Raw genomic sequence first — 14489 nt, 5'->3', positions numbered from 1 at the left:
ATAGCTACACAGATGTTAGTGCAATGGCAAAATGGATGCTATTTTCAATACAATAGTTTTACTATTTGTAATCGCTACTTCATGATGTAAATAACACGCCTATTAATGGGGACTAGAGTGATCCCACTAATGAAGTATTTGCTATACATAGGAGTTTCATACGTTTGTGTAACACTCCAGGTGTTAGTGGAAAATGCTATCGGCAAGTAAACTTGTGAGTTTTTTGTTTTATTTCTACGAACATTTGATGAAATTACGTCATGTGGCAGCCAGGTCTATGGACTTTTAATGTTTGTTTAGAGCCTAATTATAAACTCCCCGTCGCTAGCCAAGTCTATGGACTTTGTTTAGGGCAGTAAATGACATGTGATATAAACACTGCCCTCGCTGCGCCCTTCACTTCACACAAGTGTTTTTCTTTTTCTTTGCACTGATTCTTTTTCTTCTTGCCAAATGAAGACAATGAAAACAATTTTTTCTTCCCCGGTATCTGGGCAGGGACAATGTTGGTTGTCAAGCTACTGTGAAACCCTACTGGCTCTCATTAGTTTAAGCCTGGGAGGAAATGGAGAGACGGTGGGGGAAAGATACGGTCACATTCTGAGGTCAATGATGTACAGGTACAGTCATTATTTGTTTAACAATATCTCACATATTGAAGTAAAATGGAGCTGGATCTTTGTTTTAATACTCACCCTAGTTGGTAGAAATAAGGATCAGCACTACATCTTGAGACATGCAGAAGCTCAGAACGGAAGGACACAATAAATTACTGTGACGGCTGTACTCGCCAAGTGTCTCTGGGTCTGATGCAGCAAGTAAGTGCCCTGGCATGGAAAGAAAAATGTGAGAAAATAACAGGGTTTGTTTACTTAGAGTTCATAATTCATCACAGCTCAGCACAGATACTTTTACTTACCTCATCTCTCTTGGAAGCTGCTTTCAAAAGTGGTGTAACCAGCGCCAGCCACTATGGATACATGGGTTGAAACGGTCAGGGCAACATACTGCATGCATCAGGGTGAAACCGGAGTATAATGTTGGCTATTACGGCCTGTCAACCCATGATTAGTGCAACCTGCCTGGTACATTGCAACATACTCATTCCCAATTCGTATGACCGCCCGGTTGGTCAAGATGTCCCTGGCTAATGCAGTGAAAGCTAACTAACTATTGCATGTTATATGACTATATGTGACCAGTGTGCATCTTCTGACCCCAAGTCTGACCAATAACTATGCTATAACTAATTCATCTCCAAAATGTTCCTATGGTTTTCCATGGCCTTCACCCTTTTTCCGATTTTTCTTCCTCCACCCCCTTTCCTCTCTTTATCTCACTGACTGCATGTGGATTGTCTCTGCCTCTCTCTCCTCCACCACCTCAATCATCCCCTCCTCCACTTTCTTCTCCAACTCTCCTCCACTCTTCCACACCAATTGCTTGCCATCGTCTCCCACACTTCTCTCATATAGCTCCAACGGGGTCATCCCTATGTTCACCAGGTTCTATATTCCCCACCCCCAAAAAGGTTCTATGTTCCCCACTCAACCAAAAAACGTTCTATGTTCCCCAGTCAACCATAGGAGGTTGCTGTGGACAGTCCAGATGTCTGCCTACAGTGACATCATCGATAGGGCTTTCTATTCATGGAAAGAAGGGTTAGGGAGAAATTCCCCTTTAACATGCATGTCATTATGGAAGGCATTGTTCTTGCGCTAATAGAAACAAGTAGAGTCAAACATTTAGTCCAAAAGGGATGGCACAAAACAAATCCTTGTTTCCATTTCGGCCCTATGCAATCAATTCATAGACATGACATGAAGAATAACAAAATTCAGTATCATCACAGGAAAAACACAATGTACAGCGTTGGGGGGGAAAGATGGGGAGGGTGATCATTTGAAAGGTGGATTTTCACGCCTGTTTTAAAAGATGTAAGTGATTTGAGGTAGGGGTCAGGGCATTCCACGCTTTGGTGGCAGTGCTGTAGAAGGAGAATTTCCCCCCCCCCCCCTTTTTGAGTGGTGTAAACCACTCCTACAACTGGCTTTGTTAGTCTGTCTGACTGTCTGTGCTAAAAAAATGAGCATGGTTGATGCTGATTGGTTGATGCTGATTCCATTACGTCAGAACACAGCTGATCAGGCTATATAATACCTTACACCACTCAGTTCACACGGGTGTGATTTTTTAACTTAAGTGGTTCCAACAAAGTTCTGCCAATGACCTAAATCACATTCACAATAATGAACAATATAGCCTGATAGGCTATTTATTGTGTCATACGTGTTAAATAACAATACAGGAATGGGGTCGGCATAAACAGGGAGTTCAACAGGGAGGGTCAAAGATCGGCAGCATGTTTCTCTTCTCTCGCCATCTCCGTCTCGTCTGTCAGTCCTCCAGGAACTCTGATCACTAACTGGATGATTGACAGGTGCTGGATTCCATAAGATGACAGAAGTGTTGAATCCCCATCCAGTTGTTTGTTTGCGAAGATCAGCCGCAGTGTCTCACTGTCAATGCTGCCTGGAAGCCTTTCTGCAATTTACTTTTTCAGCTGCAACACTGTCATAGTCTTCATTTGAACATCTGTGTTGCAAGTCAATGGCCATTTTCTCTCCCCTGAATCCAGTCACCATGACCTGGTAGATTTGACCCATCTTTGTTGTTTTTTGCGACTTTGCTATGTGACAGCTTAAATGTGACAGAAAGGTTTGCCGTGCCGTCTGATCTTACTCTTTCTGATGGCAACCTGAGAACCTGAAAAATCAGAAAGGTTAAGTTTTGCTTTTTCATGTGTTTGAGCCAAATTGCCTTCCTATTTTATTTTGTTTTGTTTATTTAAATGAATGTTGTGACATTGCTAATTAATGACGTCATGTCACCCATCTGTCAGTCAGAGGGTGGGTGGTTACCTTGGTAACCCATTATTACCTGTCAGTTGGGTGATTGCACTCAGGTGTGCAATAGGTGAAGCCAAACTGTTTTCGACCGTGACACTATATGCTGTATGTTGCTGGCGGCGTTCATGTCCTGTTATATCAAGTGAGTTTATCTGGCTTTATGTGAATAAATGGATTGACATATCGAAAAATAACACAACTCTCTGGACATTGAATCTTTATGTGCATGCGTCAAACTTAAGCCAATACTATTGCCCCTCGCTGTAGGACCTATTGGTGAGGCTCTACAATATGTGTTAGAACACGTGGGCGGCACAGGTGAGGCGAGGTTACGTGGCACATGCAATCAGTCAGTGTGCCACGTAATTACAACCTCCCGAGAATTTCGCATACCGTATTTGTTTTGAAAGTGGGTGGCACTGGTACCAGATCGTTGTTCTCACTCCCATATTGGTTCAGCGGACTATACACTACAAAAATCACACCCGTGTGAAGTGAGGGGTGCTATTATATTAAAGTCTAACTCGTGTTGCTATGATTATATGATGTAACGGTGATGTAAAACAAACACAGACAAAACAAACGTTAAACTCTCTTTATTATTAATGGCATTTAATGTTTGTGTTAGCGACTAAACAAATTAAACTCTGTCCATATATTTAACATAATTCCTGCTACTACATGATTTATTTATGCAATTCAACGCTGATTGGCTGCTGGCACGCGATACGCGGAGTCGGGTGGACGCGAACGTAGCTCCAGCAGGGGCGAACATACTCTAGGTGGCCGTTCGCGTCGCCGTTTTCCCTGTTGGCGCAACTTCTTGTATTTGCATTGACTTTGTATGTAATTGTGCTGCTCTACCTATCCAAGTCTGAACGCACCTTCAGTCAAATCACTTCAGAATGAATTAGGGGATATTGATAATCAGCACGGGTGCGAAAAATGTTCCTAATCAGTAGCTGTTCCTTCACATTAAATACACTCTATATAGGCCTACTTATCCAAAACCAAGTCTGACCAATGAATGGCTGGCCACCCAATTGAAATCTCCCGTGACCCACCCGTGGGTACCCAGTCTTTGGGAAACAATGCTCTAATAGACTATAGCAGAGCAGCTCTTTACCACCAAGATGGCCACCAGGGGAAAGGAATGGGGGTGCTCTTAGGTCACCCAAAGGGCAAGTTTCTGATAGTAATTTCTCCCCATTATGTGTGCTTAGAGATGTTATTAATAATTTGAATTATTCATTATAATACTTCCTGCATTTATTTGGTGAGAGGGAAACCTTTTTCTAGAGGTAAACGGGGAACATGGAACCTTTTTTAGTTGAGTGGGGAACATAGGACCCTGGGAACACAGAACCTTTTTTGGGTAAGCGGGGAACATAGAACCTGGGGAACACTCTTTTCTTCCTCATGTCTTATCTCCATCTTCCTCCCCACCACCATCTCCTGTTCCTCCTCCACCCAGCTGCTTATAGTTCTCCTCTGGAGACAGGAAGAACATATTCATGGGCTCTGCAAGAGCTGCTATATATTTGCAGGTCATTTCTCTCCTCCTTCACCACCTCCTTTTTCCAAATGTTTCATACTTTTGAAATATTTTATAACTTAATATGTATAATACTAATATAATTTCCTATAGGTGTCTTCCACCTTCTCATTTTTCACTCTAGCACCTCCTATATACAGCTTTTGTCTCAATATAATACGTCTCAATAAATGAAAAGAGAAATTGGGTAAAATGTCCGCCAAATATGACGTAAATTTGTGGCAACACAAACATTAAATGCCATTGACAATGAAGGGAAAGTTTACGCCATATGTAGACGAGCAAATGGCTAACCAATCGCATAAATTCAGTTGTTCATGAGATGATGTATGGTGATGTATAATGATAAAAGCGCCCCTCACTTCACACGTGTGATTTTTTAATTAATTGATCTATTTGCTTATTCCCCTGTCTCCTTATTCCTCTCCTACTCCTTCTGTTCCCCCTTTGTTTTCTTACTATGTCTGTATACTTTCCTCTGCTGCTCAGCCTCCACTGAGGAAGTCCAATCCTGGGAAGCTGTTGGTGGATAATTTATCTGTTCACAAACAATTCCATGATGGCCAGGTCTTCATAACCCTTAGACAGAAGTCCCTAATCATTTTAACTCTGTGCCAGCCAGTCCCTTCAGTTTTGACAGTGACCGTGTTGTTTCCATCCAATACATAACTATATGTCATGTCATGTCATGTCATGTCATGTCATGTCACAATGTCTTTATGATATCCTATGATCATGCTCTGTGCCGATATGAGGTTTGGGACGCTTCGAAGAAAACATGGGCATATGTAGCTGCAACACCCAAAGTGGCCAGTAGAGCGAGTGCGCAAACACACACACACACACACAAACACACACACACACACACACACACACACACACACACACCAGGGGGGAGTACAGTACAGTATATTACAGCACAGCACCACTCACTTCAGATGGGTCTGATTTGTGTTAGGTGTGTAGGAAATATTTCATACCACTTGAATGCAAATAAAACACATTTTGTTCATGAACATCTAAACGCTGAAATAGGGATGACTAAGTAAATTTGGGATGTACAAGGGAAAGCTTTGAGTGTACCTTTGGGCTAGGCCGTCCTATGACCAGCTTTGTATATGTTTATGAGGCCAACGTCTGGCTATCAGAAATGTTTATGATGTCAGTTGGCAGCCAAGTCTATGGACTTTCAATGTTTGGGGGGAAAACAATCACACCCGTGTGAAGTGAGGGGCACTTCGACATCGTCATACATCATCTCATTCTGGCAAATAATTTGCGTCCTCACCTTCGTCACCAGTTTTAGTGTTAAACACACAATTGTCCATTCATTGTCAATGGCATTTAATGTTTGTGTAGGACAAATTTGGTGTGTTAGCACATACACCAAAAGCTGGACATAGGAGGGGCTAGTAATGTCCCTCCAAAACGGGGGCCCAAAAATCAGAACCCTAGCCAAGTGTATTGCACTTTTAATGCCCCCCTCACTTATTATTTCATAAATGAATGACCTACTTCATCATAAAAGAATGTCTCCAAGCTCAAACGCAAGCATTGCAATACGAGGCATTGTGAGCTTTCGGCTATTTTCACAATTGTTTCTAAAGGTTTGGATATGCAAGGTGTCCACCCAACAGCAACGATATCATGAACGCAAGATCCAATCATACCCGAATTGTATGTTGAGGCACCTCAAAAGAGTCCTTTTTAAAGCACTATCAATTCTGCCCATATAGGGTCCGCCACAAATGTGAAAAGGCGGACCCTATGGCGGACCCTACATAAACATGTTCCCCCGCAGCTTATTCGAGCCTCTCCGAGGAGAGCACCTTTCTAGCTTGTATACAAGATGATGTCTGGCCGCCTAAGTATGTCTATTTTAATCTGTATTGATCAGGGGGAGACCCACTGCTGGATGGGTAGGGTGTGTATGTGGTTCCACTCCTGGAATGGACCATTTTCTGCATGTCACTCCCCTTCTCTCTCCCAGTTTCCTGTCTCACTGACGCTGTGAAATATTAAAAAATAAATAAAAATCACACCAACTCTCTGTTCTTTCCATCCTCATCTCCTCCTGTCCTCCTTCCGCGGAGCCTTGTTGAAGAACCTGAAGATGGACTGGAAGCTCCTCCAGGAGGTCAACTCGTGCTCGTCTGTACCTGCGGAGACGCAGGGGCAGTCTGGCCAGTTGGTTCTCATGCGGGTGTCCAAGGGCTCCTCGCTCCTCACCCAGTTACGACAATGTTTCTGCATCCAGTTCTGTACACCTTGGTTGGGCTTCTGAAGCCTGATGTTGTGCACGGAGTCTGTAAAGGCAACAGCAACCACTCTGCTCTTCAACTCGGCCTCCCTCCGTTTCATCAGATCAACTAAAGATAACCCTCCATAGCTGTGGGCCACGATGAAGACATCCTTGGCTTGGGCTCTGGACACAAAGTGATCCCACACGTACAGCACGTGTTCCTGTGAAGAGCTGTTCTCCCGTATCTGGATCTGCTTCGTCTCCCTCTCCTTATCCGAGTTGCAGTGTTGCTTGTCGAATGCCTTGTCACGCTTCTCAGCTTGGCCATCCGAGGGCTCGGACTGGGACAAGGGCAGCAGAGAGGACGGGGTCGGCATGTCCTTCTCAGCTTGGCCATCCGATGGCTCGGACTGGGACAAGGGCAGCAGAGAGGACGGGGTCGGCATGTCCTTCTCAGCTTGGCCATCCGAGGGCTCGGACTGGGACAAGGGCACCAGAGAGGACGGGGTCGGCATGTCCACCTCCACAGAGTTTTCGTTGGGGTTGAGGACCATCACGCCGTAGCCCTCCTCCATGGCCCTGGCGATGAAGGGGATTTGTGTTCCTGAGTCCAGGTCCTCATTGATGATGAGCCTGCGGGCCCACTGGCCAGCCCTCACCACCCCGCTGCCCTGGATCAGAACCAGCAACTTGGACGGGTTGGTCAGGGCGTCTGGGCTCAGGAAAATGAAACTGCTGGGTTCATTCTCTGTGGCATCCACTGGCACCATCACTCTGGTCATGTTGCACTTCTTCTCTAGCAGCTCAAAAACATGCTGGTTGAGGACTTCTCCCAGCGCTTCGTAGCGTTTCTGGTTCCAGTTACGGTCATCCTCTCTGACCTTAAACACAAATGCCTCTCCTGTCTCCACATGTCTCATCTGGCCCTGTTCATTAAAGGCGTAGCCGAACCCCTCCAGAGTCTTGGGGAAACTAAGAGGAGGTTCATCGTTTGTCTGTTTGTCCATGCCTAACCGTAGATCAGTTTCCTCGCTATCCTCTGGGTTGACCAGCTCGCCCGTATTTATGGTACAGGACCTGTATCAGAGCAAAGGGGTTATTCGCAACAGAATACTAATGATCTCCGATCGATGACAGTACATAAAACCACAAGACACAAAACCCTCCTTGAAACTCAATCTGAGTCAGGAACAGTACACATCACTGTTTATATGCTGCAGTGACATCACTTCAGTGTTAGTGCAGCTGTGGGGGTGACCAGAAGACACATTAAACAACCATAGAAAGAAATCACACTCATGTAAAGTGAGGGGCTCTCTTATCATACATCATGTTCCGTGCTCAGCCAATCAAATCATCACATTCATCAACACATAAAGCTGGGGGGGAAAAGTGAGGGGCGCTCTTATCATCATACATCAGACAATCAAATCACATTCCGTGCTACAAACAAAAATCTTACGTTTTGATTTAGCATGTTTCTTGTTGGCACCACATGCTAGAGGGAAAGGGAAAAATGGCATATCCACACCCACATAATGTGTGTGGTGGAAAACACTTGACTATGAAATTGTCAATGTTTTATCAATCTGGGAACCATTCTGTCTGAGATGCATTTTTCATTGACTACATGGATCATTAGAACTGGTGAAATATATCTGTCTGTGTTGATCAAACGGATCTTTTTTTTAAATTTCACATTATGTGCAGTAGGCTAGTTAATAGGTAAGTAAAATCACACCTGTGTGAAGTCAGGGCGCTCATATCATACATCTTCATGGTGTAAAACAAAAATCACACCTGTGTGAAGTGAGGGGCGCTAATATATTAAAGTCTAATTTATCTTGATTAGGTGCTTGTAATGGTGATGTAAAACAAATGGTGCTAACACAAACATTAAACGCCATTAACAATAAAGAGACAATATGACGTAATGAGGCACATTATGACGTACATTTTCCCTTCATTGTCAATGGTGTTTACAAAACAAACATTGAACTAAAGACGTTTAAACATTAAACCTGTGTACCTGTATGTGCGCCCCTCATAAAAATATGAAAATAAATATCAATTAATTTATTTATTAACGAATTACTCTAGTTGAAATCATTTTTTAACAAACATTGTTTTTCAACCATCATGCAAGGTTTAAAAAAAGTAGTGTATATAAAAAAGAAAACATAGACATTGTCAATGGCATTTAATGTTTGTTAGGACAAAATAGCCGATTTGCTCGTCTACATATACGACATAAATTCTCCATTTATTGTCAATGGCATTTAGTGTTTGTGTTAGGACAAAAACCTATACTATAGCTGAATATATAGGAGGGGTTAAAGGAACATCACTAATGTATTTACTGAATTTATTCTGAAGATAGGCTACTGTCAGCTAACTTGCAAGCTTAGAATAACTTCTCTAAGTGGACCCATAACGTGTCAGGAAAATGCCCATAAATGGAGATATGGATATGTCATCAAAAATCCGATGTCATCTGATGTCATCAAACCAGATACCCATGCAGGGAGATATAGGCATATATGGAGTACTGTATGGGCATGCCCGTATATGGGCTTTCCGAACTCGTTCTGAAAGCCTGGGCGGCTAGACTTGTAAAGATGAGAATTATGTAAGATCTTAAATGGGTTTACACACAGTTTAGCACATGACATATTAACTAGCCAGTCATACAGTATAAAGATAAAGAAAACATTATTGTCCATTAAATTTACATAAAATGGAAATTTGTCTTTGGCACACCGGCAGTCCGTTACAACAATAAAACATTACATAAAATACACAGATGCATTACAATACTATATAAAAACAGTGATCATGAACAGTGGGGATTAGGCGAACTATTTAAACATTTTCTTATTTAAAATGTCCACAGCAGTTGGCACAAACAAAGTTTTGTAACCCTTCTTTTTAGCTAGTTTTGCCCTAAGCCTCCTGCCCCATGACAACAAGTCAAATTCAGAGCGAAGAGGGTGGGTAGAATCATTGTAAATCTGAATTGCTTTTTTTGGTTATGGAGCGGTTGTATATGCCCTGAAGTTGCAATTGTTTGTCTCCAATGATCTTACTTGCCTGGTTGTCTCCACCAGGCCGAAGGCATGGGGAGAGAGTATGTTTTGCACTCCGTCCGTGTGTCCGTCCGTCCGTCTGTGAACAGCTAATCTCTGGCACCGTTGGCTTGATCGCAGCCATACTCTGCACACACACTCCCTGAATGCCAGAGCTGAACCTCTGCCCCAAAGTTTTCACATTGGCCTGTTATAGCGCCACCAGGAGGCCGCTTTGTGCAAAACAAATGTTTTGACAGTATACCTACAGATTTTGTCCAAACATTATGCAAATTGGTACACAGTCTCTCTAGAGCCATTCAACGAAACGGGTCTTTCAGATTTTTCAGACTCCATCCTGATTGGCTAAGATTGGCTTCCAAAGTTCGCAGGAGTGCTCCGTTTCAAACAAAATGCTGCAAATCATGAACACATGGTGTGATTTCCGTGAAATTTTGCACGCACATTCCCACTAGGTTGAGGAAGAAATGCCACTTGAATATTTTCAACTCAGCCTCATGGTGGCGCTATAACTGGCCGATTTGTGTTTTTACCTATAACTGCACCGATCTGTGTAAAACCATGTATGCACACTCCCTAGAGGCCAAGGAAAAACCTTTGCCTGGAATTTTTCACATCTGCTCTTTATAGCGCCACCACATTTTCTAATATTACTCCTTCAGATTTTATCCAAATTTCACGCAAATCGGTACACATGCTCTCCATAGTCATGTGATCATGTGATTTGTTTGATTTCTCATAATTATCCATCCTGATTGGCTACGATTGGCTTCTAAAGTTTTCAGGAGTAGCCCGTTTTGTACAAATTGCCACAACTCCGCAACGCAGCGTCCGATTGCGGTGAAACTGTGCATGCCTATTCCCACTACTAGGCTGAGGAAGAAATGCCACTTGACAGTTTTCAAATCAGCCTCATGGTGGCGCTACAACAGGCCAAGTCACGTCACACACACACACACACACACACACACACACACACACACACAAACATGTTTATATTACTCCTAAACATTTTGCCAAACATCACACACAATCCTATCCTCCTGGTGGAGACCTGTGCCCAGAAGGGCACTTTTTCTAGTTGAGTTTGTTTTTATCTCTAACTGAGAGATTCCCAAACCAGGACACGATGTTAAAAGTGAGAACACTCTCAGTGAGTGATCTATAGACCATGGTCAGGGTTTTTGCCTTGGTGACATTAGGTCAAGGAAGCTGCTGTCAAACCAGGTGGCAATACGGTCGATGTGCTGGGAGTAAGAGGGACTGGAAACGTCCTGCAGGCAGGCAACCAGGGCCATGTCATCAGCGTACTTTATGAGAGAGAACTCTTTGTTGTTGTATTTCAACTCATTTGTGTATAGGGAAAATAACAGAGGGGATAAAACGCACCCCTGTGGAACGCCAGTATTTAGGACAAGGCAGTCAGACAGAGTGTTATTAATACAGACTCGTTGGGGTCTCTCTCTCAGAAACTCCCTAAACCTAATCCACAAAATGAGATTACTGTTGGACTGTATTATAAGCAGAGGAGAAGTCCATAAATATATGTATTTACATCATTCCATTATGTCCCCTTTTCCTCTGCCCATTAATCTTATTTGATTTGATTGAGGAAAGCATCTCTGAGGGATTACACGAGAATAAATACCTGAAATGAGGCCTTTTAGATTGGGAGGAGTTTGGAGGATATTTTCAAATAGCTGGGGAAACTTTGAATCAAGATGTATGACATTTTGCTTCTGAATCAATTAAATTATTTGACTGATGAAGGTAGAATATTTGAGAAGGATAAGGTTCTAGACATATTTGTCAATAATTCCATAAAGTGAAAGTATTGCCAGATTAGAGAGAGCCTAGAATGGAAGTGTCACAAATTGAAATTGTGACCAAAGTTCTATTGACAACAGGTTTAGAGGTGCAGAGAGTGTGGGGAGGTGATGATAAAAGGTGTGATTAATTTTCAATTTTGCACCAGCTTGGTTTTGGTATTTTGGACACAGTATAGGATTTTCTGATTTTTGGCCACCCCAGTATACAGCAAATGTGGTAGAGCCAGTCTGCCCTGGATGGGACCTACAGTTGGAGGCCATCGATATTGTCTTTTTCTTTTTGCTGAGGTTTGCGTGATCTGCGCAAAAGGACAGTTAACCCATTTTGGGCGGGAACCCCTTTTGTTGTTTTAAACATTTTATAATTTAGCTATTGAAAAATAGCAGATCTACAAGCTCATAGCGCGCCACCGAGTGGCGCGCTACGAGCTTGTAGGTCTGCTATTTTTGAAAAATCGTGAAAATATTTATTTCAGAAAACTGGAGGATTTAGAAGGTCAGGCCTAAATGGGTCAAATGATAAGGGTCATTATCGGTGCATGCTGCTGCAGGATGGGAGTTATTTTTGTACTCTGGTGACTACCCCCCCAAATTCTATAATGACGATCAATGGACTGAAACAGTGACTTTGGGAGAAATACAGGGACACTGAAAAGTGAAAACGGCAGAGGAATCTGGGCAGATAGAACATTCATCTTTATTTCTTCGCTAATATTGGCAAATGAATACATCTCTAGCTCTGAAGGTCATTTTTACGTCAAATTTACATCATATTGTCCCTCATTACGTCATATTGTCTCTTTATTGTTATGGCATTTAATGTTTGTGTTGGCACCGTTTGTTTTACATCACCTCACCATTACATCACCTAATCAACATGAGTTAGACTTTAATATATTAGCGCCCCTCACTTCACACGGGTGTGATTATTGTTTTTTGTGTGTGTGTGTGTGTGTGTGTGTGTGTGTGTGTGTGTGTGTGTGTGTGTGTGTGTGTGTGTGTGTGTGTGTGTGTGTGTGTGTGTGTGTGTGTGTGTGTGTGTGTGTGTGTGTGTGTGTGTGTGTGTGTGTGTGTGTGTGTGTGTGTGTGTGTGTGTGTGTGTATATATATATACATACACGTTTAGAGAAGGTTCGAATAATTCCCAATTAACTGAAGCCAGATTAAGACCCAGGTCACTCTGGGATTGCAAGAGCTCATTTGCTCTCTGGGAAACTTGTGTGAACTGCCCCTTTACAGGTTGCAGTGTATTTTGTTTTCCATACAGCAAGCTCACACACAGTAGTCATGTTGACAGAGAATGATCCTGTACCTAGGGGAGCGTTGCTGCATGGAAACAGCCATCTCATCCATCCCCTGCACGTATTACACTATTATATGAAAGAGATGTTACTAATCTATTATACAAAAAAGTCATACTATATGTTTTTACATTACAAAAATGTTATACTATTATACGAAAACATTTTCATAGGGTGATTAATATCATACTATTATGAAAATAGTCAATTCCTTCTACAGTGAGTGTTTAAAGAAGATTGTGTGCAAGGTTTTTGTACTTTATATTACATTATTCTAAAGTAACGTTTTGTGTCAAATTCTAGTAGGAATGAAATCCCTGCGGACTGAGCCAAAGTTCCACAGCATATCCTCTGAACTCATGTCTGCTGGCGGCCGCAAGCCGCTCCAGTCAGGTGTGGGAGTCATTATCTCAGTGGTTCATTGGTGGAGTTTGCTAAGAATATCCCAGGGTTCCAGAGTCTCAGCCAGAATGGCCAGAGCCTGATGACATGGCCCTTTTCATGGATGTTGTCATGCCTGGTTTCATCTAAGACAGACAGGCACGCTTAAAATTAATCTTAAAATTAAGACCTAAAGTAAACCCAAACCTAGGAGAGTATACTAGAACTAGATGGTCCCCCAAGACATTTATTTCCAGTCTAAATATTGATTAAAGAGGTAAGAGACACAATGAATAGAGACATACTGTACATTATGATGAGTGGGAAAAAGGGAGGAGTTAACTTTAACATACAGTATTTTAGTAGTAGCTGCCTTAATAGTAAACTTAGTAATAATAGTAAACGCCTTTTGAAAGCACACACAGATTAGATTTATAGTGTTGTCAATCTAATTCCATATCTGTGGGCTTCTGCAAACCTGCAAACAAGTAAATACATTGTTGCAAAAGCACATGGTGTGCTCATGGTTGAACTGAATTTGATGGTAGGCTTACTACTGTAAATAGTGATGTTATGGAACAACATTATCCAAAAGCACATTTTCCCTAACTAAGTGTATGTGTGAAGTGATTTGGGTGACACAATAGTGAATAAGAGTAAAGTTAATATGTAATGTTTTTGTAGTGTCCCTCTATTGTAGTGCCCTATATTCTGTGTCCCCACTCATACTACTGCTGCTGCTACTACTACCATAATAACCCATGCTCACAGCACATACTAAGGGCACCTCTCAGTGTGTAGTTATATATTTTAATTTATGTAGCCTACTATTAATTATATTATTTAATTATGATTATCTATTTTATCTTGTTTCTTCAATGCAAATACAAACACGTACACATCAAAACCACGTTAACAAGGCAACAAAAATCACAGAGAGGTGATATCACACATAATAAACATGCAGCATTCAAAACAAACAATAACAGACAGGACCAGGTTATACAAATAACTAAATAAATACTGAGCTTCTCTGCTCTGTAGTTGAGGAGCAGGGAATCTCACTAGGCTACTAGTAGAACTTTCCAAAGTCTTTAGGCCCTAAATGTCATATCATATTGATAGTGTCTTCTGTCTACACTGGGCCTCTGCTATCCTGTCTGCATGCATCACCTTGCAAAGAAGT

At 42.1% G+C, this 14489-nt stretch overlaps 1 protein-coding gene across 1 annotated transcript; it reads right to left on the bottom strand.

Annotated features, from left to right (window-relative positions):
* Positions 1-6528: 6528 nt before the first annotated feature.
* LOC306943127 (cotranscriptional regulator ARB2A-like) lies at positions 6529-11090 on the bottom strand (the record flags this gene model as incomplete). The annotated part of the gene is made up of 2 exons (XM_079529329.1): positions 6529-7783; positions 10981-11090. 2 exons carry the CDS (start codon positions 11088-11090, stop codon positions 6529-6531), a joined length of 1365 nt encoding a protein of 454 aa, XP_079385455.1.
* Positions 11091-14489: the final 3399 nt, after the last annotated feature.

Source organism: Electrona antarctica (genome assembly GCF_951216825.1).
Source record: "Electrona antarctica genome assembly, chromosome: 19".
Taxonomy (NCBI): domain Eukaryota; kingdom Metazoa; phylum Chordata; class Actinopteri; order Myctophiformes; family Myctophidae; genus Electrona; species Electrona antarctica.
The sequence above is the reverse complement of the archived record's forward strand: the minus strand, read 5'-3'. Positions and strand labels throughout refer to the sequence as shown.